The sequence below is a fragment of the Perna viridis genome, chromosome 4 (assembly GCF_037379345.1).
Source record: "Perna viridis isolate PV_CMFRI_1.1 ecotype Kerala chromosome 4, ASM3737934v1, whole genome shotgun sequence".
Classification (NCBI taxonomy): domain Eukaryota; kingdom Metazoa; phylum Mollusca; class Bivalvia; order Mytilida; family Mytilidae; genus Perna; species Perna viridis.
In genome coordinates, this window is record NC_142448.1 from 14,836,217 (window position 1) to 14,860,383 (window position 24,167).

Genomic DNA, 24,167 nt, shown 5'->3' on the forward strand with positions numbered 1-24,167 from the left:
AAATTACCGATCTCATAATCACTAATCGTGGGTATGACACATTGCGGTTCAACGTGTTCCATTCCCTTATTAAAAAAATCAGAAAAAATATTTGTTTCTAGCATCTCATTCTTTAGTTGGCACAAGTTGCAACATCAAAAATCAATCCTAGTCTTCGTTTTGTGGTAAGGCATCTTATAGTAAAACTAATATGAGATCTGTTTACTTATGTCTTTAGTTATTGCTCGGAAAAAAAAAGGAAATTGTTAATTTCTGGCTTCTTTATCCTATCAGGTTCAAGTGTTTACCCACAAAATCAACCCCAGTCTTCGTTTGGTGGTACCTTGTAATACAATTTGAATGAGACCCATTCACTATTCTCAAAATTGTTCAAGTCTTAACCACATAAAAAATCCAATCCCAACTTCCTTTTGGGGGGTATCACTCCCATCATCAAATATGCAGTCCCACTAGTATGTATATGTATTTACTAGCGGAGCTGCTTATTTGATAAGTTGGAGCACGCCCTTGTAGTGGTATAAAATATTGTTGGACAGTATAATGGACATTCACGTTTTTATTGGAGTTATAGTTTCATTCTATGAAGTGCCTGTTCTGGTCCCTTTTGGTCCGTTATTCTAAAACGGTTAGGACCATAACCTTACCTCCCTTCATGATCCGGAAACTTGTTATAAAATATAATCTAGATCAACTAAGTAGAACCAAAGTTATCCCACAGAAACACCAACATCGCCATACCTAATCCAGCAATGCTAGAGGTTGTCTGGCAAGTTATTTTCGGACTTGCTGCCAACTTGGGGTATTTAGGAAGGGAATTCCACCCTCTTACAATGTAGGAGTATGTCATACCAGTGTACAAATTGCCTGGTTCAACATTCTTAAAGTGGGGGGGGGAAATTCTACCAATTTAAATCTGTTAAGTGTCCATGTCTTTTGTCTTTGAACGACGGACAGCCCCATACCAGTACACACTGGAAAATTCCTGCAGTCGAATAGTAAAATTAAAGTCATAAATGTGATTTTTTTCTATAGCTTTATAGAGCTATGTATCGAGTGGACTATGTAGTCTAAGACTGCTATGTTGGTTAGTTTTTTGTAACATTCTCAGCATTTTCTTCTATTTCAAGTTTTTTTCTTTGTGTTTGGCAGTAATCAAGACCGACGAACACTATACATTTTTTTATTCAACAATGATCTTTAACTGGAATGATCAGCATGTACTGGTACAAATAAAATCCATTTCACTGAAATGAGTAATGCACATAACACATGCAATTAACTTTTGTTATCTTTTTGAACTTACGACTAAGTTCTAAAACAAAAGTTTAGAAGTCACCGATATAGCTCTCTCAGCTTTAAATTATAATAGAGCTGCAAGAGCAAGTTGATTTTTCTCAAAAACAGCTAAAATGGCAACACTGGGATTAAAATTAATACTCTCCCTGAGGTTTGAATACACATTCATCCATTCATTGTTTCTCTCAATATGACCAAGATATTACAGACAAGTCATTTTAGTACAGAACATTCATCCATAATCACACGAACAGCTCAAACATACTTGCTGCCCTCATATCTTTTTTTTTTTCAAATAAAAGCATGTGGAGACTGAATAAACAAACATACACAAGATATAAATTATAATAGCTGTGTTAAATGCTTGGTGTAAAAAAAAAAGATCATTAAAGTCTCACAGTATGACATATATTAACAAATTAAAAGGCGGCATAATAAAAATTGAAGTCCTTCTCATAAACCAAGACTTAGATCATGACAACATGGTAATCTGGCAGCTTTGGCAGTAAGCGGTGAACACAATAGTCCATCTATTCATCCAAAAAAAGGATGAAAATTTAAGACCGTTCATTATAGAGCAAGAGATCCGAGTCTACTTCTTGTACTATCCATTCCTGTTCTCTTCACTTCAGACCAAATTTCTTGGAGACCTGCAATGAAAGTAATGTCACATATGATAAACTACTATGAAATAATTCAGTCCGTGTAGGAAACTTTCTACTTAGTTGTAGAAAGGCTGAGTGCTTTATATTAACATTAAAGCGCCTCCCAATAACATATAGCAATAAGGATTCTAGTGGCCTACTGACATGACCAACCCTTCAGGATAGTATTAAATTTTCGATTTTATTGAAAGTCAAGACCTAACATATCTCATTTATTTTTCATTTTGTGTCTTTTTTTTTTGTCATTTAACTTAACTCCAGTAAAAATGTTTACCTCTTCATAGATTGTCCAAGCCATAGCAGCCATTAGTGTTCTTCTCAATGCTCTTGGCACAATTCCTCTTAAAAACCCATCAAATCCATCCTTCTGCAAAAGAAATACAGTTTCATAATGTTGACAAGTAATATAAAGACAGGTCTTTTTCACTCGAAAAGTCAAAAAGTTGCCATTAATTACTTTGAAGTTTAAATCAAAGAAAATTTATCTTATTTAATGATGGCCCTCTCAAAATGTTTGTTTTTTTTTTTAATTTGATTAACAACAGTGTTAAGAACATTTTCATTACTATTTTGAAGTGTAACTTCTCAGAAAAATCACAAACCTTATAGATATAAACAATAGTATCCTGAAGAGTCTTGTGCTTAACTGTACCAATCTGCATATGTGTTTTGACAACATCAGCTGGCTGAGTCAAAATGGAAGCCATCATCCCAGCTGCAACTCCTGACATGAAATGGTAGGCAGGGAGCATGTTCTCATTATGAACCCCTGCAAAAGAAAATAATAGTTCCCGGCTAAGCGTTTTCTGAATCTAACATAACTTGCACTTTGATACTCATTTTTTTTTTTCAACAATAACAATGGACTAGCTTTTGGAAGAACCATACAGATTTCTGCTTTGTAACATTTTATCTTCATATTTTCTTCCAAATTCACAGAATTAGTAGATATAACCATTATTACAATTCAGTATTATTCAATTTTCTTCACCCAAAGGAATTATTAGTTATTTACATTTTTGATATTTTTTTAAGAAATGCCAGTGTTAACCTCAAAGTTGATAGATGCCATTTTACTCTACAAACTTCGATGTTAACATCTCAAGTAATTGTATTAAAAAATATTTGTGCAGTAGCAGTAAAAATTTTATTTTTATAATAAATAATGCATGGGTAATCCAAAAGCTAGACGTCTTGCAGTAACTCTGTGGACTATATAGTAACCATACTACATGTAAATGCATTTTTAACAGATATACACCAAAGCATCTGTTTGCCTAAAATTGAAAGGGATTCAGATCATATTTACAGGCTCTTTTCATTCAGTCCAATTCTTTGCAACTGTGAATAAAAAAATATAAACTATTATTAATTAGCTCTCCTTCCATAAAATCAATAAGATTTATATTTGATTTTAAACTTTTTTGGTCCTGCAGATGACTTTGACCAAAACCAGAAATGAAAATTTTATTTTCAAAAATTTTTCATTCCTACTTTTGAAAACAAATCCTAAGTCTTAAACAATACATGAAAATTGAAATTGCTTGACATTTTATTTGATCCACACATTAGTCAGCATATTTGTTATTTTACTAGAATGTGAACATTTTTATGGAAAATAATTAGGAATCGCTACTATTGTCATGCATCCCTTTTGAAAAGCAGCTTCAATAACATCTGTACTTTTATTTGTATATAGACTGTGTCCTGGTAATCATGTTACGACTTATCTCTGTACATTTCACCTTAACATATAAATGCATCTTACATTTTTTTGTTTAAATAAAAGTCATCTGCAATACATTTGAGATTGTTACAATACAATCTAACAAAGCTCCAATGTAATTTTCCAAACAAAAATAATCTAAACATGGCATTTACTAGACAGAGCCCTAAAATATGAAAAATGTGAAAATATTAGAATTCCTTCCCTTTCTGTGCAATTGATATCAAAGTCCAAGAGAGGGTACTGCCCGACAGGACAAAACTACCTGATATAGAATTGGAATAGACTTTTTACCTCTGTCATCTCTTGGACTCTGCAGCTAATGGGAGGAAAATCTATATAAAAACATTAAAAAAAAATCCATCATTAGTTTGGGGGTCTTTTCTCACTACCATTGAACTGGTAGCCCTCAAGTGTTAAAACTAAAACATTTCATTATCAGGTTTGCTTCAACATTTAACAGAAAATATTTAAAATTAATTTTCACACATACTTAACCATTCTTTTATAGCCTACATTCCATTTTGAAGATGAATCTTTTTAACTAATATACATTATGAAATTTCTCCCAAAAAAAATCCTGTCCTTCCAATATAAAAACGTTACACCAGACCTTTGAATTGAAACCCTTTATTAAATACAAAATTTAATTCGAATCCCAAGCATTAGTTACACTTACTTCCGCTAACCATGCTTTTCAGCTGCGAGTAAAACATGAAGTATATTCCTGAGAAAGGTACATCTCTGGCAAGAGTTGGTGAAAAGCCTGAATATAGAGCTGAAAAAAAAATAATAAAAACTTCTTATGAAAACTGGAGTCTGGATATATTCTTTGAACAGCCTGAATAAGCATAAACAAATAATACACTAAAACATTTGATGATGCATTAATTAGTATAACAAAAAATCAAGAATTTTCATTCTGTCAAAAAAACATAGTTGCCTGTTTAGGGTTACCCTACATACTTTAGCACATTTTATTGGAAATGCCGCTAATTTATCATTTTATTTCGTTGAGCACTATTAAAGTCAAGAAATCCTCTCAAAACATGTAAGCATCTATATAAAACTATGACAAAAATGAAATACTTTACCTACCCACCTAATTTTTTTCCATCTAATGTAACCTTAAACAGACATTTTTTCTTGGCATAATTATCATCACCTGGGAAATACATGTAATTACAGACATTTTTTAGTAACTTATCAAAATATTTCACTTCAGGAGTCAACAATATTATATTGATGTACAACTTACAGTGAAGATGATAAATATATATATATTTCAAGACACTTACATTTTATGCCCTCTGTTCTAAGAATGGTAGATAAAGCACCATAAAGACTAGAGTAGTTGAATTTTCCACTCTGAAAATAAATATCATATTTCACAATATATCCTAAAGCAATTTAAACTCCTGTTTTAAAGTAAATTTAAATTATACATACAAGAATGTTCTTTTCAATATCTTTTTCCAAAATTTGAATTTATTTCTTGTGTTGATAAATACCAAAATATCATTGCATAATACATGGTATATGAACTTTTAAACCATTTCCTTAGCCTGATGATTAAAACAACAAGTATATGTATGCTACATCATCTAATCTAATTATCATACATGAATTGACTGTACACAATTGTTACTACATAAGAACTTCACATACCTCAAATCTTGTTTTCAACACTGTGAAAGGCATTACAGTTACTCCTGAGAAGGCCCTGGCAACTGCTCCAATCAAAACTGACTTCAAAGGATTCGGTTTTTTTCCTTTTTCTTCAAATTTGGATTTAAGAGCTGTAATACTGGAGAAGTAAATTGCTATGCCAGGGACGCCTCTCGAAATAGACTGAAAAAAATTCATACAGGAAAATTAAACATGAATTTAGCTATTTTTTAAATTACTAATACAATGTATGCAAGAAGCGTCAGCAAAGCCCTGTATGTAAAATGCAAGACCAGAACTATGAGTGGCTAAAAAATATTTTGACAGAAATGAAAAAAAGTTATTGACACAGTAGACAATTGCGTAAGTGTGGAGGTGCTGTTTCGTCTACAACACTGAGCTCCATCCATCATGGGCATAACCTACATCATATTAATATTAAGTGTATAGCAGTTAACGCACAATAACTCCATGACAAGTTAAATGACCTACATAAAACAAATCTTTACTTTAACTAAAACTAAATGCACATCAGAACTTACAGGAACAAGACCTTTCCATAATCCTCTCATATTATCTTGCTGGACTACATTACAAAAGATGGTGACCATACCAACTCGTCCTCTAAAAAAAAAAACTTTTAATGAAATCACATTTTTCTTCTTACATACATGTATTATGGTATTTTACAGAATTTACTGTTAAGTTCTAGTAAAAAGAAAACAAATACAAGTGATTTGAGCTAGATCTCTATTATCTGGTAAGTTAATAAGCTGTTACACATTTCTGAAAAAAAAAAGTCTGATTTTTTTTTTACTTCAAAGTAATCCCTTTTTGGATTTGGCGCTGGAGATATTTTTTGTTTTGACCACCATCGATGGTCAATACAAAAAAATTTCTGCAGCATGGAATCTCAAAATGGATTAACATCAAGGGTGCTTTAGTTTATAAAGCCGTGGTTTTCAATTGTGATTCTCTCGCTTATGTTTTAAATTACTCACCCGACATTGACAGAAACTTGCAAACGGGTTTTAACTAGATCTAAAGGTTGGAACAGGAGTGTGGAACATGTTCCACTGAACATCCCACATATAAAAGATTTAACTACTGGTGACTGAAAAGACAAAAAATAAATAAATGTTACCCGACTTCGTGTCTTACATAAACCAAAAGAAATAACTGTAGCTGAACAAACCAGCAGTTGTATGCAGCATTAATTTTTCCACCAAATCCTCAGCGAAGTACAAAATTTACAAGTACATGTACGTACAGAATATGTAATATGGTAGTCAAACTCGATATAAATGATACGTAAATATGTCTATTGCAGAAAAAAAGAAAATAATTGTCACTTCCCCTAGTTTTATAACAGAAAACTTCTGTTTATCTTCGGGATCTATATTCCAATTTCCATTAATTTTATGATTAAGCAAACATAGATTAAATCTTACCGTAAGAGCGGATTCCATTGTATTCGTGTTATTTGTATCGACGGATATGTGTATCAGTTTTGACGGAACAGTTGCCCGACCAATTTTTACGGTTTTAAAGCAGTCTGTTAGTTCTGGGGCCAATCCCCAAGCGTTGTTAAAACATGATCCTAAAAATCTGTTAAAGATATATCAGAAAGTTCGTTTTAAATCAACAAAGACAGAGTAATCCTTTGTAAAATTCAACAGGCTTCTTCTCAGTAGGATATCAGCGTATATTTCACTTGGCTAATACACAATTTCAATAACGTACAATATGCTTCTTCTTCCTCTCAATCCGTTTGATGTTTTGACGTAAACAATGGTCAGTGCGCTATTTATTGGTATTCATACGCTATTTGGCCACGAGCCAATGACGTGATTGGAGTAAATTTTGTCAGGGGGTGTTAAATCGAAATATCTACAACAAAAACGTTTACACTGTGAGATTTGTAAATGGTACAGTAATATTTTTGACAAATATACGGGAATAAAGCACAGAATAAGCTGTTTAAATCGGCACTATTTCGATGCGTAATATTTATAACTTATAATTCTGCAGTGAGACAACTGAAGCAAACTACTTTAAACTGGTTGGAACTGCTTATGAATTAGGGTTCTGCACTATTTTTTGTAATCCATGTGGAAACCTTAGCAATACACACAATGCATTTAGCAAAGGCGATACTGGTGGCATCTTTGGTTTTTTTTTGTGGTAAATTTGTATATACAACAGTGATGCATCTATAGCTAACTCAACTAGAATGCAATCAAGAACATGAAGAAAGTGGACTAAAATCAATATTTTCTAATATTAGAAAATGAATTTGTAATATTACAAAATCATTTTTTTAACATTAGAAAAGATTTTTTAATATTAGAAATTCATTTTGTAAAATTAAAAAATAATTTTCTAATATTACAAATGTTTGATTTTGTAATATTATAAAACATCACACGTTTTGTAATTTTACAAATTGAATTTCTAATACTAGAAAATCACTTGGCAATATTGCAAAATCAGTCGCATTTTTTTTAATATTACAAAATGATTTTCTAATATCAAAAAATCGTAACTGAATACAACATGTCCATTTTCTAATATTAGAAAGTCAATTTCTAATATTAAAAAAATTGAATTTTTAATATTGAAAATTGATTTTTTGATATTAAGAAAATGGTTTTGTGATATAAGGAATCTTAATTTGTAATACTAGAAAATGAATTTGTAATATTAAAAAAATCATTTTGTAATGTTAGGAAATACTCATTTTTGTCCACTTTGGCTTGCCATACATCTGCCTATACCTATATAAAATATTGTACATTAGAACTGTTATCAATTGGCATTTTTTTTTTTACAAGTGATATGGCAAAATTTTTGAAGATCACATGGGAAATGCAATTAGATCAGCTTTGAAGTACGAGAGTGTGTACATTTCACCAATTACAGGCACATGATCTCGCCCATAATATTCCATAAGACTTGAAAGACCAGTTTAGCGATTCAAGTACATGTCACTTACTCGAGTATTCCTTCTGTTAATCACTTTGAAATTTAATTGAGAAGCACTTTCAAGACTGTCTTATATATATTGAACATTTATCCGGTCAATGACATTTCAATGACCTGCCGTGATTAAAGGAGAGTGCCAATACTCTAGGATGTCATTTACCCTAAGGATTACTCAGCATGATGTCACAGTTAATCAAGGTCAAAGCACAATGTAATCAAATAGAAGTGTTTTTCTTTTCTTTTATTTATATACCGAACTTAGAAACTTAATACCTACCATTTGATTTTTATGAGTTTGAAATAAAAATGAACTCTTGAATTTTCAAGATAAAGGCAGAACAGCCCCCAACACAAAATAAAAAGGCAGGATTTAAAGTTCCGTCCTAATAATTTTTGGTTTTTTTTTTTAATTCCGCGTTTTGCACCGATAAAAATGGACAGAACCAACATTTTTAAAATTGAAAGGCGGGAAGATAGAAAATTTTATCCTACACCCCAAATAAAAAAAAAATAAATAATCAGATGGTCGCTTGGTCCCTTATTGTTGCAGTGCTACGTAAAAAAGCTATAGTTCTTGCAATGTAAAATAATGAGGGCAATATTTTTCAATTTTTATGCCATAACTTCGTACGCTATTATTATCTATTTAGAATCTCAAGTCTCTGCATACAAAGGAGATTTAGTCGATCCCATATGAACAAAAGTAAACAGAATTATATATTCATCATTTAATTTTGATCTTGGCACTGAAATTGTATAAAGACTCTGACCCAGATAAAGGCCACTGTGAGGGCCAGTTGGATATATAGCCACAAGTATCCAACTGACCCCAACAGTGGCCGATATCTGGGTCAGACAAAACGAGGTAATGTATATGCTGACCTGGCATTGATTTTCATTCCCCCATAATGGAGTCTTCGTGAACTGTTTATATTCTAATACGACTAGTTTCATCAGCTTTATGAAAAGAAGCAGCCAATATGATGGACGAAATGGCGACCATTGTGGAGCAAAAATTTACTGTGGCGTTTTCATTGGACGAAACCCTCATGCATTTTTAATACATGGGGAAAAACTACTTTCAAACAATTCAAATTTATATATTTTACAAAATTATGGTAGCATGAAATGACATCCATCCAACCGTCGTTCCAAGAACTAAAAGTGTGAAACCTGGCGTTCAATTAAAAATGTAAGGGAAATATGAGAAGTGTCTGATATTCATTTAAGTTTTCCGACAGACCGTCCTGATAATAAAGAGCAAAAATGAATCAAAATTCGCTTTGTTAACTTTTTTTTTTGCTCACGAATGATATAGAAATTGGCGCACTTGTACTTCTGGAGACAGGCAAAGCTTAAAGGTTGAAGTTTAGCAACGATCGAATGGTCATATCTTTTTAGACCATGTGGGGCTAATTTCGGTCAAGATTACTTCACATTCAATTCAAAGTTCTTTTACTTCAAAACTTATTGATTCTTTGCTTATACTGATATGCATACCCCACCTCATAGCATTTATCATTTGTGCTGGGGTTCATATCTTGGCATCCCTACGTAAAAACTAAGTCAAATTTAGCTCACATGGCCCGAAGGGCCATCTGTGAGCTATTGCCATAACTTGGCGCCCGTCGTCGTCATAAACAATTTTTCAAAAATCTTCTCCTTTGACATAACTTTACCAATTGGAACCAAACTTCTTGTGAATATTTCTTAGTGTATTCTGCATATATCGATCAGTCGGAAAACATGGCCGCAGTTAGTAAAAATAGAAGATAGGGGTTAAACAGAAGTTTTTCCTCATGTATCTCCAAAATCGTTACATTTGGCAAATTGTGATATAAGATAGTGTTCAGCACGATGAGATCTAAATGTGGTCAAATTTTCGTGTTAATCTGTTTGGCCATGTTGGAGTTTTTGCCATTTTCGACGTTTTTTCGCTATTTTAGTTAAAGTTATTGCTTTCAAAAATCTTCTCCCCTGACACAAACCAAACATGGTATGAGTGTTCTTTATAGGATATTCTGCATTGATGTGAAGATTTTTGATCAGTTGAAAAACATGACCACATGCAGTCACTAAAGAGACATAGGGATCAGACAGAAGTTTTTCGCACATATCTTCAAAACTGATATGTTAAGCCAAATTCTGACAAGGGAAAGGTGTTCAGCATGATGAGATCTAATTGTGGTCAAATGTTCGTGTTTAACCTTTTGTTATTTTTAATGTGATTATTTTAACACATTTTCTCCACAGTAACTACTGGACAGAATTCAATGAAAACTGATACTATGCAGGGGAAAACCATTGAAGATGGTAGGATTTAATATGTGTGGTTAATTCATTCAGTTGTAATGCTCACAGTATCATAGTGGTTACCAAGACAATTACCTTTTCTAAATAAACTTCAAGATGAGTTGAAGATGTAAAATGCAAAAAAACTAAGGTTTATAGTTCATTGACTAACTATTTATATCTATCAGTTCTCAATGGTTTATTAATGATTAAAATATTTATTTTCCGTATTCATCGAAATTATTCATTTCATATTGTTCGGATTGGATCTCGAGTTATTTGACATTTTAAAACGGGACACATGAGTAGTGAAGTATATAACGTATACATTTCACATAGATATTTAATACACCACAATTTAGATGTTTATATGTTATGACCTCAAACTTGCCCTTGACAGAAGTAGTGCAAAACAACCAGAGATGTAAACATTCACGTGATGTTAAAATTGTGTTACATAATAACATTCCTAAATGGGGTATTAACATAGTATTACCTTTCAGATTTGGATCATTTCCAGATCAATGACGAAGTAAATATTAACAGAAAATTATGTCAATGGATCCGGACATGGGTCATTGCCCCTCACTCATTGCTTACTTCATATTGATTGGCTTTTATTATGAATCCCTAACGCATATATTGCGGCTTCTGCGTCGGATTCCAGGGCAAATGCCTCATGAAAATATTGGCATTTTTTTTTATAACAGACCCGAGGACCAATAATCGAGAAATCGTAAATATATTTCACCATAAACGTAATGTTTTCGCCGTCTCATTTTTTATGTTTAAATACAACAAGGGTGACTGACAGGTGATTATATACCCAACTTCATTGGGGGGGGGGGGATCAAACACCTTTACCGACAACACGTCCATTAAATCGCATCTTTTTCGCGTGCAACCAGGAATCATTGCGAAAGAACATTAAGTATTACATTCCATGACAGTCATTTGGTCATAACGCTTTAAAACATGCAGTACTTCTCTGATCAATTGGTTTGAACAGAAAGTTTTTTTTATTTTTAGAAAATATTTTTTAATATTAGAAATGCATTTATTAATATTAAAAATTCATTTTCTAATATTACAAATACCTGATTTAGTAATATTACAAATTGAATTTGTAAAATTAGAAAATGAATTTGCAATATTAAAAATCATTTTGCAACATTGCAAAGTCAGACACATTTTTTAATATTACAAAATGATTTTCTAATATTAAAAAATTGTAATTGAATACAACAAATCCATTTTCTATTATAAGAAAATTAATTTCTAATATTAAAAAATCATTTTTTATGTTGGAAATTCAATTGAATTCTTTAATATCAAAAAGTGATTTTTTAATATTAAAAAATGGTTTTGTAATATTAGAAATCAAATTTGTAATATTAAATAATCATTTTTTGATATTAGAAAACACTCTTTTTTGTCCACTTTGGCTAGCCATACATACAATTTTTATTCATTTTTTTTTCAGGAAACTCAAACGCATACTGGGCACTTATTATTTATTACCAAGAACAGTTATTATATAGTCTGCAGAGTTATCTTATATTCATACGACCGCATAAAAAATCGGTCGTATAATTGTATCGTTACCCCTGTCGTCGGCATCGTCGTTGGCGTCGTCGTCGTTGGCGTCCGTCAACATAATTATGTTTATTTACGAGAACTTGTTCATAAGTATTCTTATATTTGCGAAATCACGGAATATTGATTTAACACCGGGTTCGACGGTTTTACTTTCTTGCAACGACCTAACATTTTAATACCAAAATTAAATTAAATAGATAAATTTGAAGTGAATTGCTCATGCGTTATGTACATGTCGTAAATAAGTACGAAGGAGAAGGTGATGACTGAAAAAAGTCTAAGTTGAAAGTGACTATGACCACGAGGCAGACGACACTTTCTTGTCTTTGAGTGGTCTCAAATAGACAATGTAACGACAGACGTAAGACTTCTATGGAACCACTCATCTTTCCAGTGTGCGATTTCATTTTGTCTTTTGTGATTATTTGTTCTTGTCAGTTTACATGTTACGTGGGTTTCTCCAACTTGACATTTCCATTTTTATAGTCAATTGGGTATTTTAGCTTTGAACAGGGTTCTTTTGCTTCAAAAATTAGAACTTCACAATATATATTAGAGTCGAAATGAGATGCTGTATTTTTTCATGTCACCAACGAAAAAGGTCACGTTTTGCAGTCAGACATACTACATTTAGCAGCATCAAGGATTGCTGCATGGTATATAGTACATGTATATATCAGAATAATAAAGTTTTCACAGTAATTTCGATTTCGAAATTATGAGATATATAAACGAGTCCGACAGGCTAATGTTGAATAGTATTTACAAGAGAAAAAATCTTCGTCACATCATATTGTTTAATTTTCACAAATGTTTTCAAATCACTCTTTGTCTACCCAACGTGTTCAAATCTTTCGAGTACATTTGTTAGAGTGAGAAACATTTAAATATAAAATAAAAGATCACAATGCTGAGGTTCAGACACGACGTGAAAAATACACAACTGTACACAACTGATCATTCATGTTATATGAAAAAAATATATATATTATTACAATTTACATTACACACTATAAATACGCTGCTGTTAGGTAACAATTTGTAATAGGTTGTTTTTTGTTGTTGTTGTTTTTTTCTTGTTTTTTTTTTTTGTGTTTTTTTTTGGGGGGATAATTTTGAAAGAGTAATTAAGGGAACCAAGGTTATAGCGGTAATCAAAAGAATGTAATCCAGGGACAAAGACCAGACATGGAAAACAAACACAACAAAGAACATAAAGCAAATAAAATCACACATACAAAGCAACAAAAGCAACTCGGACTCCACTAAAAACTGGGAGCATGGACCAGGCGCACCGGTAGGGTAAGCGTCCTCTGCTTTTCTAGAAACACCCACCGAGTTGCTCATAAAAGTCAAGTCCGGGGTAGACAAATGAGGAAAGGAAAACTATGACCCATTGAATAAATTAGTTTTTATGATGCAGATGGATACACCATAACATTCCTCGAGTTCATGATGACGACCATAAAACTTCTGTAGTGATGACTTCAATCTTGTAGCAACATAACCCAGAAGCCTATTTTTTAGAGTTCTAACGCGATACAAAAAGTCTGCGTAGTTTCGGCAAGCTCTGGCATAATGTATGAGTTGTGATATGAACACTCCATACGCAGGAGCCGAAAGGATGTTGCCACAGATGAAAGGAAAGTTGACAATTCTGAATGAAAAGTCATCACGTTTGTCGTAAAGTTTGGTCAATAGTTTTCCTTTACCATCGATTTCTAAGTGTAGGTCAAGATATGAGGCTGACTTCACAGTGTCTGTAGTATCCTTTATCTCAAGTTCTTTTGGGTAGATGCGATGTATCAAATCCCCGAAATTAGGATTGTTTAAAGATAATACGTCATCTATATAGCGGAAACTGAGATTGAAGGATCTAGCCAAACCATATTCTTTCCTTCTGATCAGATCAGCTATAAAGTTAGCCTTATAAGAGTGAAGGAAGAGGTCAGTAAGTAAATGAGCACAATTTGTTCCCATTGGAATGCCGACCGTTTGTTGAAAAACACGTCCACCACATTGGACAAATATGTTTTCGATTAAAAATTCCAGCATTTTGTAAACATCTTCCTCTGTATATTTGGAGGATGATTGGGAATTATTTCTTACAAAGTATGAGGAATCTCTACCAAGAACTATATATTTGTAGGTGTACCATCTGTTTTGGAAAAACAACGATGTATAATGTTTTTAAGTCGGGATTTTAACTGAGTATGGGGAATAAAAGAATACAGTGTTGAAAAATTATAGCTTTTAATCTATTATATTCAGATTATAGTCTTGAACTGATTGTCTCCAAAAGATCTTTTGAATTTTTCAGGATCCACATTGAATTGATACCACTACGGGAGTAACACGTTTTGTGGTAGGACTGCAGACCCTCTTTGACAGTTGTGAGTATAGAAGTTAAAAGTTTTGAAAGAGGTTTGGTGGTAAATTTTGCAAATCCAGCTATGAAACGTTGTTTGTATGGATTCTTGTGGAGTTTAGGAATCCAGTACATAGACGGTAAATCACAACCATCGTCCTTGTTAGAGAGACTAAAAGAGGAAAGCATAGATTTCTGGTTTTCCAAAATCTCTTCTTTGGAGAGAGTGGTAGCAGTATGAGTCTTATCACTGCTATTATTTTCTACGTCCACCTCTGATAATAAACATTGGATGTAAAACGTTTTGGCTTTGTCTGCTGGTACGACAACATATTTGTTATGTATAGTAGACAATGTTTTTGCTACATCGGGGTCTTTGAAAACTGATGTAGCCTTGGCACTCATTGACCTACTTAAAACTTTCATTCGTTTCAAAATGAAAGACCTCACGGCCTTTAACCACTCGGACAGAGAATCAATGTTTTCTTGTTCTGGTTTTATCCATTTTCTTGCATAGTCCTCGACGGCATCCATAAGAACTTTAAAGTTATAATTGAAGTAAGTAAACATTAACAGTTACGTGTGCTTATGCTGCATGAAGAATGCCTTGCTCGGTATAGTCGTTTTTAATAGTACTCATTATTTATAAATATTGAAGTACAGATGAGATCAGATCTATTTCCTCCGCCAAATTGTCAGAACAGCCGACTCTATGATAGTTCTAGAAGTGTAATAGACCAGCTCTAGAGCCGGCTCTTCTGACAGTTATAGCAGATCCGGCTCTTATTCTGTTCTCGTGCTATAACTATCATGTGCGCCAGCTCTTGGAGAACTGTTCTACCGCTAGAACTGTCAGAAGAGGCGTCCGTGTACGAGTGCAGTTCTACTAGAGCCAGCTGTACAATAACTGTCACAAGAACTGCCTCTACGAGAACTGTTCTACAACTACAGCGAGCTCCATATGATGAGAGAAAAATAGACAAAATATGGAAATTTTATATTTCCATTGAAAGAAAGACAAAGTACGATCAATTTTGATAAGATGAAATAGTAAAGATTTTATAAGAAAGGAAATTATAATACTTAGTATTTAAAGAAAATTTATAACGGGAGAAGTGAATAAAATCTATTTTACCCTATAAAAAGGCTTTATGAAAAAAAATATAATTTCAGATATAACTTGAAATTGGAAACTTGTAAAGAGAATTAAAAGTTAATTATATAATTTCACAGATATTTTGTACATAGTATTACGTAAAGTTTTATAACAAAGAGCATGTTAATTTAGTCCTTTTTGTAAGTACTAGATGTAAAATCTTTTTAGCTAATAAAGCCTTTATAAAGTAAATAGATAAAACCTTGTATAAAATGTTAATTGTGTTCGGGAAATATTTTAATTTTAAGGAACAGAGAGAACTATTTATCTTGTTTGTTCTCAGGTAAAAGTTAGATAATCCGTTTACTAGGGACGCTAAGAAATAAGATGGAATGATTGACAAAAGCTTAGATGGTCAGCAGGTAATTGTTGACCAATGACATTAATTATGGGAAGTAGTTTTAATTACTATTTGGCATTTGATTGGAGAAAATAGAAGAAGTTCTATTGTCAATTCAATGTTACAAAAATGCTCTCAAAATGAAGATCAAAAAATTAATGATAGATACATTGAAATGAGATTTGAATATGGACATGATGATCCAATAGTTGCTTCAATTGTTGAAAATAAACTTTACAATTTATCAAATGTTGCAAAATTGCAACGTGAATGCCCAGAGTTGACTGACATCACTACATTTTTAGGAAATGGCACTTTACCAAAAATTGAAAAGAAAGCTAAAACTGTATATTTTGATAAAGATAATTATAGACTAGGTCAACATGGCGAATTAATTCATCAATGGTGGCCCAGAACTAAAGGTGTACCTAGAATAGAAGCAATGATAGAACAATTAGTTCTTCTTAAAATATTAAGGGAAGATGCTTTATTATCCTATCATGACTGTAAAGGTGGCCATACAGGTATTTATGCAGCTTTACATTTGAAATATTATTGGCCAGGAATGTACCAACAAGTTTACTCTTATGTAATATCTTGTGTCAAATGTCAAAGAGCAAAGAGGCCAGCACATAAGTAACCAGCTCCTCTAATGCCATTGCTTGTAACTGATACTTTTGATCGTTGGCATATGGATATTTTGACTACACTTCCTACTACAAAAGAAAACTATAAACATATTTTATTGATAGTTGATAGTTTTTCAAAATGGTCAGAGGCATTCCCCCTTAAAACTCAGGAAGCTACAGAAATAGCCCATATTCTTTACAACCAAGTGTTCACAAGATTTGGTTGCCCAGCTAGCCTGACCAATGATAGAGGTCAAAATTTTTGCTCAAAGCTTATCCAAGCCTTGTGTTACCCGACATCATACTAGTTCATACCATCCCCAGTCAAATTCAACATGTGAACGTATGAACAGTACTATTGGTCAAATTCTAAGAACTTACTGTGATAAAAAAATAATGAATTGGGCAGACTTAATCCCAAGTGTTATGATGGCTATAAGAATGTCACCAAATACTGAATCCACAGGGTTTTCCCCTTATCATGTGGTCTTTGGAAAGGAGATGAATATACCTTTTGATATTTCTGTTCTCCCAAAAAACAACATGTCTAAATCGGCTAAAGAACATTTGCATCAATTGATAGATCACTTGAAAATAATTAACAAAATTTGTAAGCAAAACTTACACAAATCTCAAGAAAAATCAAAGCAGTATTATGACAAAGGGTCAATAGGACCAGACTTTAGAGTGGGTGATAGGGTCCTGCTTCAATGTATGAAAGTTCCTAAAGGACTTTCACCAAAATTACATGCAAAATGGATTGGTCCACATTACATTACTAATGTAGGCCACAATAATACTTATAAACTAAGAAGAATGTCAGATCATAAAATTATTAAATTACAGAATACATGCAAATAGGATAAAACCTTATGAAGACCCAAGAAATGTTAGGGAACCAGTAAGACAAAATATTGATGATTTAAAAGATAACAATTCTCAAAATGATGATAACATAGATATTGATAAAAATGATGATGCAACTCAATTGCCAAATAATGTAGGTGATGAAAATTTAGAGCAGGATAAGCAAAAAGATACTGATAAAAATGATCACTCACAAAATGCAACTGATGATGATCATGATGATAGTGAAATTTTAGCAGAAATATTAGTTGCCAAAAAGAAAAGAAATGGTAAAAATTATTATAGAGTTAAGTGGGTTGGTTATAAAAAGACCACATGGGTCGCAGAAGAAGATATTGGTGAAGGTTTAATAGTAGAGCTTTATGCAAAAGTGGCAAATTAAGAAAAAAGAAACAAAGCAGTTGTTTTACTAATGCAAATAAGGAATAACTAAAAAATAAGCTATATATAAGAATAAATAAAATATGATGTATAAATTACTAGCTAGTATGTAGGAAGAAGGTATATATATATATATATATATATATATATATATATATATATATATATATATATATATATATATATATATATATATATATATATATATATATATACCTTCTTCTTACATACCATTCTGGATTTTATATTGTTCAAAAAGATGTTAACTATTATTATTCGTCCCAAAATTTTATATACTCCAAAAAGGATCTGATATTTTTATAATGATAAAAATTACAATAGCATATAAAATGGCAAAATTTGAATAATTTTCAGTCACTGCTCTTCCAGTTCCAGTAAACACTTCCTTGCATGCTACCCAGTTAATGGATGCCCCTGTATATTTAACTTTGTCCCATGATAAGAAGACATATTTACCCCTTCCAAGTCAACAAGTTATGATATGCAAGAAACAATATGTACTGTGTACTGTCCTTTATTACAATTTTCTGTAAGTGAAGATTCATGTATAGTATCTATTTTTAATAATGATAAAGATAAAGTACAATCATTATGTGATTTTCGATTTTTACTCAATAAGATAGTGCCGAAAATTATGTATTTGAATTCTTCTACAATAGTTGTATATAAAATCCCACAAATTTCAGTAGACTGTTCAGGAAAACAAATTAGTCATCAAGGCTGTGATTTATGCATAATGAATATTCCCTGTCAATGTTCAGTAGCCACTAAATTATTGAATTGTCTCCCTCAATTACTTCATGCAAAAGGTCAAATAATATTACCATCCTATAAATCTAGCATTGCTACAGCAATTTTTCACTTCAAAACAATTAATAAAAATAAATGGTAGTTCTACATTTGTAGAAAATATGAATATTAATGTTCTAGACTTTAACATTTGTAATCATTCATATTCTTCATTTTTTTGTAAAATACCAACAAGAACATCTTAGTTTAAAGAAAACAGCTAAAGTTGCTAAAAAGGAAGGAATCATATTTCAAGATTTGGCAGAACCTTTATTAGATGGTCAGATAGATATAGAAAATAATTGGCCAAATCTTAACAGTACACATGGTTTAATTGGAACTTTTTTAGCAAGCATTACGTTTATTTATTGTATTTGGTCATTTTTCAAAATTAGAACATTGGCAACAACAATTTTGATTTAAGAAAGAACAATTAATTCTCATTCTGCTTCTATGCCATCTTTTATTTTTAAACCTGAAACAACAACCACTAGCTCAATAATATCCCACATGTTTGAAAAGGAATTTACTATAAATTATATTTTATTAATAATAATTGGTATTTTGATTATATTTATTGGACTTATATCATTTAAAAGAAGAAAATCAAAATCACATTTTACATATTTAATGACTACTGGTACTTCCTGTCTTCAAGTTCCCCTCATTAAGATGGTACTATGTCCTTCATATTGGGAAACTGATATGCCCCCACTGTAGATTTACTGGAGGTTGTTGGTACTTTTCAACCAACATTATTGATTAAATGGGACGAATTTTTAATCAAAAACAAAATTAATGACAAATCAATACTTGTACATAAAATGATCAGATTGCAAATCTTTCAAAGTTTACAATTAAAACAAATCTTACAACAACCATATTATGTTTATTTACTTCTGGTACATCAGAGCCTATTTAAAGTTTTAAATCACGAATAAGGTCTTTTGTACCTGACAAATTTTCTACTTTGAATTTTCTTGTTAAGTTAATAAAGTGATATAGTGATAGGGCATCGATGCATGACTTGTGCCGTATATTCAGAAAGAAGGACATCGAAGGAATCATCAATATTTTGGACGACGTCATATATTCATACATAACGGAGAACAACATGTACCACTTCGTTAAAGATATCATGGATTATGTGTTATGCAGATCATCAGCATATATTATGTATATAAAAAAAGTGAATTTGTGAATGTTTTTACAAGCTTGTGATATCGAAGACCTTGATGTATTAATTTCTCAGTTATATAAAGGTTCCTTTTGTTAAAATCCAAACATTGTCACAAATACGAGCAAATCGAACCAATTGTGATATGTAAACACCATATGATGGTTACAAGGGGACGTCACCATCTAAAGAAAGGATAGTTGACAATAGGGAATGAAAAATCATCCCTTTTATCATAAATTTAGTGTTAAGTTTACCATTATCGATATGAATACTGAGATCAAGAAACGGACATTCTTTATTTTCAATATAAGCTGTATTCAAAGACATTTCTACAGGATATATATCTTTAGTATAAATACTCAAGTCATCGTAGTTTAGAGAGAAATATCGTCCAAATATCTAAAGGCGTTATTAAATTTTTCTACCCAATGTTGTTTGGAAGGGTCTTTTTTTATTCTAGCCATAAACTGTGATTTGTAACAGTATAGAAAGAGGTCATGCAATAAGTGGTGCACAATTAGTCCCCATGAGAATTCCAATAACTTGAAGATAAATGGTTTCGCAAAAGTGTACGAAAATGTTGCCTAACAGTAATTGGAGTGATGAAAGCATTTCAAAAGTCCAATTAGCGTAGTTTTTATGTTTTTCGTTCATAAAAATGATCTAACTTGAAGAATTAGAACAAATATTTTCTCAGTCTGATTTATTAAATGACCATTTGATAAGATATGTGATTTTTTGTTTTATGACACTATGTGGAAGTGTAATGTATAATGTTGAAAAATCAAAACTTTGAACAGATTCAAAAGATCTCAGATTGGCAAGTTTTTAACACTCTAAAAACAGTTAACGTGATGACTTTTCATTCAGAATTGTCAACTTTCTTTTCATCTGTGGCAACATCTTTTCGGCTCCTGCGTATGGAGTGTTCATATCACAACTCATACGTTATGCCAGAGCTTGCCGAAACTACGCAGACTTTTTGTATCGCGCTAGAACTAAAACAAATAGGCTTCTGGAACAGGGTTATGTTGCTACAAGATGGAAGTCATCACTACAGAAGTTTTATGGTCGTCGTCATGAACTCGTGGATCGCTATGGTGTATCCATCAGCACCATGAAAACTGATTTATTCAACGGGTCATAGTTTTCCTTTCCTCGTTTGTCTACCCCGGACTTGACTTTTTTATGAGCAACTCGGCGGGTGTTTCTAGAAAAGCAGAGGACGCTTACCCTACCGGTGCACCTGGTCCATGCTCCCAGTTTTTAGTGGAGTCCGAGTTGCTCATTTACTTTTGTTACTTTGTATGTATGATTTTAGTTACTTTATGTTCTTTATTGTATATGTCTGTTTTCCATGTCTGGTCTTTGTCCCTGGATTACATTCTTTTGATTACCACTATAACCTTGATTCCCTTGATTACTCTTTCATCAGATTATAAATATTTTTTATGGTATTGAGCGCTCTAGTAAGTAAAGTATCAGAGTACTTTTTTGTTAGAATCAGTGTGGTCATCCACAAAATCTGCCTATTCTCTACTTAGTACTAGATAGGTTTATCTTTTCGTTCTTTTTGTTTTGTATACTAAGTATACATTGGTGAATAAGTTCACGTAGAACTGATGCAGCTTGTCATATGGCAGTATGGTGTACAAGGTAGAAAAAATATAAAGTTAGGACGCTTGCCCCACCAGTGCACCTGGTCCATGTTCCCAGTTTTTAGTGGAGTCCGAGTTGCTAATTTACTTTTGTTACTTTGTATGTATGATTTTAGTTACTTTATGTTCTTTGTTGCGTATGTCTGTTTTCCATGTCTGGTCTTTGTCCCTGGATTACATTATTTTGATTACCGCTATAACCTTGGTTCCCTTGATTACTCTTTCAACTTTGTATACTGTTACAAAAGGTAAGGCTACTGGAAGAAAGACATTCTTGTAGTAATTGATAGAGATTGCCCCCATACTTTGTTTAAGATGTCAAAATGCTGGAATTTTTCACTGAACATATTTGTCCAGTGTGGTGGACGCGTTTTTCAACAGACGGTCAGCATTCCAATAAAAAGGAATTGTGCTCCGCTACTCGCTGACTTATTCCTTCACTCTTATGAGGCAGACTTTATACCTGATCTGATCGAAAAGAAAAAAAAACATTGTTTAGCCAGATCCTTTGATAAAGACTATGTTGTGTCTTTAAGCAATCCTTGTTTCGGGGATTTTATACATCGCATCTACGGGAATAAGACCTTGAGATAAGGGACATTTAAGACACTATACAGTCAGCCTCATATCTTGACCTTAGCTTAGTGATATAAAGATGGAAAAGGAAAACTCATGACCAACCTATACGACAAACGCGATGACGCATCATTCCATATTGTCAACTTTCCTGTCAACTGTAGCGACATCCCTTCAGCACCTGTGTATGGAGATTTCACATCACAACTCATACATTATATAATGACAGAGCTTGCCGTAACTACGCAGACTTTTTAAACCGTGCTAGGCTTCTGGAACAAGGTTATGTTGCTAACAAGATTTAAGTCACCACTACAAAAGTTTTATGGTCGTCATCATGAACTCGTGGATCATTACGGTGTATCCATCTGCAACTGATTTGTTCATCGTTTCATCGTTTTCCTTTCCTCTTTCGTCTATCCCGGACTTGACATTTTAAAAGCAACTGGGTGGGGGCTTCTAGAAAAGCAGATGACGGTTACCCTATCGGTGCACCTAGTCCATGCTCCCAGTTTTTTTTACTGGAGTTCGAGTTGCTTCTTTATATGTACTATTTTAGTTACTTTATGTTCTTTGTTGTGTTTGTCGGTTTTCCATGTCTGGTCTTTGTCCCTAGATCACGTACTTTTGATTTCCGCTAGAATCATGATCCCCTTGATTACTCTTTCATAATAATCCTGCAAGTCGGTGAAGAGGAGTTTTGGACAACGCACATCAATCAGCCGTCATTTCTACAATTTTTTTCCCCAAAACTTAATAAATTCCTGACAGTATGCAATTCTCCATGTGGTCATATTACATCCCGCAAAGTTTCACAACAACGCTGCAAACTACTTAGAAAATATTTGCGAATAATTTTCTTAGAAGAAGTATTCAATCTTCTTCGTGCTAGTCTCACTACAAAAATGCCATACCAGTGGCCACTTATTAAAGATAGATAAAATAAAAGAGTAACATATTGTCTATCTTCCAATCTTATTCAGATTAGTTTCAACCCTTTTTAGAACATGTAGCTGTTGAGATGCTCTTTGACATATTTTGGACACATGCGATTTGAAATTCAGACAAGCACCATAAGTAACCCCAAACAGCTTCTTCATCACATTTGATAATATTAAGATCAACTGATATGTTTTCATCGAACAGCTATGACTTATCTGGATTAAGTTTCCATTTGATTGAACCATTTATACTCGGCGTCACATAAATAACATACTGTTAAAATTTGAATAAAAATATTTTCTTCGACTTTATTGACACCAACCGTCGTTTAAATTGTCTTAAATGACTTGCTCATTCGTTTAGCCAAACAGCTTCTCAAAAACAAGTCGCTTATTAGCTTAAATCATGCGTAACAAATCCTTACGGGAAAATCCCATACTAATATCCGCCATGTTGGTTTTTACGGGACGATTTGTTTACAAACGAAGTGCGTAAGTTCCCGTCGAACTCCGGTGACAATCGTCTGCTTGATCAACTTCTCGGTATTATACGTTGTTCGCGTAAAATAAATCCGAGATATCCGAAATAACGCCGAATTGCATTCTGGGTTCTTCGGTTTTTGGACAAACCATTTAAACGTAAACAACATCTCCTAGCAACCCGATCACTGTAAACATGGCCGACTTTTTACAATGTAAATATTGCCACCTAGAATTAAAATCTGACCGGAATTTAACGATTCAATGTTTAGGGAGAAGCCGTTTGGCTAAACGAATGAGCAAGTCATTTAAGACAATTTAAACGACGGTAGGTGTCAATAAAGTCGTAGAAAATATTTTTATTCAAATTTTAACAGTATGTTATTTATGTGACGCCGACTATAATAAGTACTTTGCTTTCACTGAAGTTCCGTCCATATAATAAAACAAAGAATTTGTGGCAAGTCTAATAAACTCTTATTGATCACATTTGTGATTGGTTGTACAACTGATTTAACCAATTTCAAAATTTTTGGTGACACTTGATCAA

The 24,167-nt window shown here is 32.7% G+C and overlaps 1 protein-coding gene and 1 pseudogene across 1 annotated transcript; one reads left to right on the forward strand and one right to left on the reverse strand.

Moving 5' to 3' along the window:
- Positions 1–1,164: 1,164 nt before the first annotated feature.
- On the reverse strand, positions 1,165–7,136 carry LOC148619012 (mitochondrial glycine transporter A-like). The gene is made up of 9 exons (XM_088578494.1): positions 6,807–7,136; positions 6,357–6,469; positions 5,898–5,979; positions 5,356–5,538; positions 4,986–5,055; positions 4,367–4,465; positions 2,564–2,730; positions 2,236–2,328; positions 1,165–1,946 (listed from the first exon to the last, which is right to left on the reverse strand). Exons 1-9 carry the CDS (start codon positions 6,822–6,824, stop codon positions 1,920–1,922), a joined length of 852 nt encoding a protein of 283 aa, XP_088434620.1. The 5' UTR covers positions 6,825–7,136; the 3' UTR covers positions 1,165–1,919.
- An 11,064-nt stretch (positions 7,137–18,200) lies between these two features.
- On the forward strand, positions 18,201–19,723 carry LOC148619013 (uncharacterized; annotated as a pseudogene).
- Positions 19,724–24,167: the final 4,444 nt, after the last annotated feature.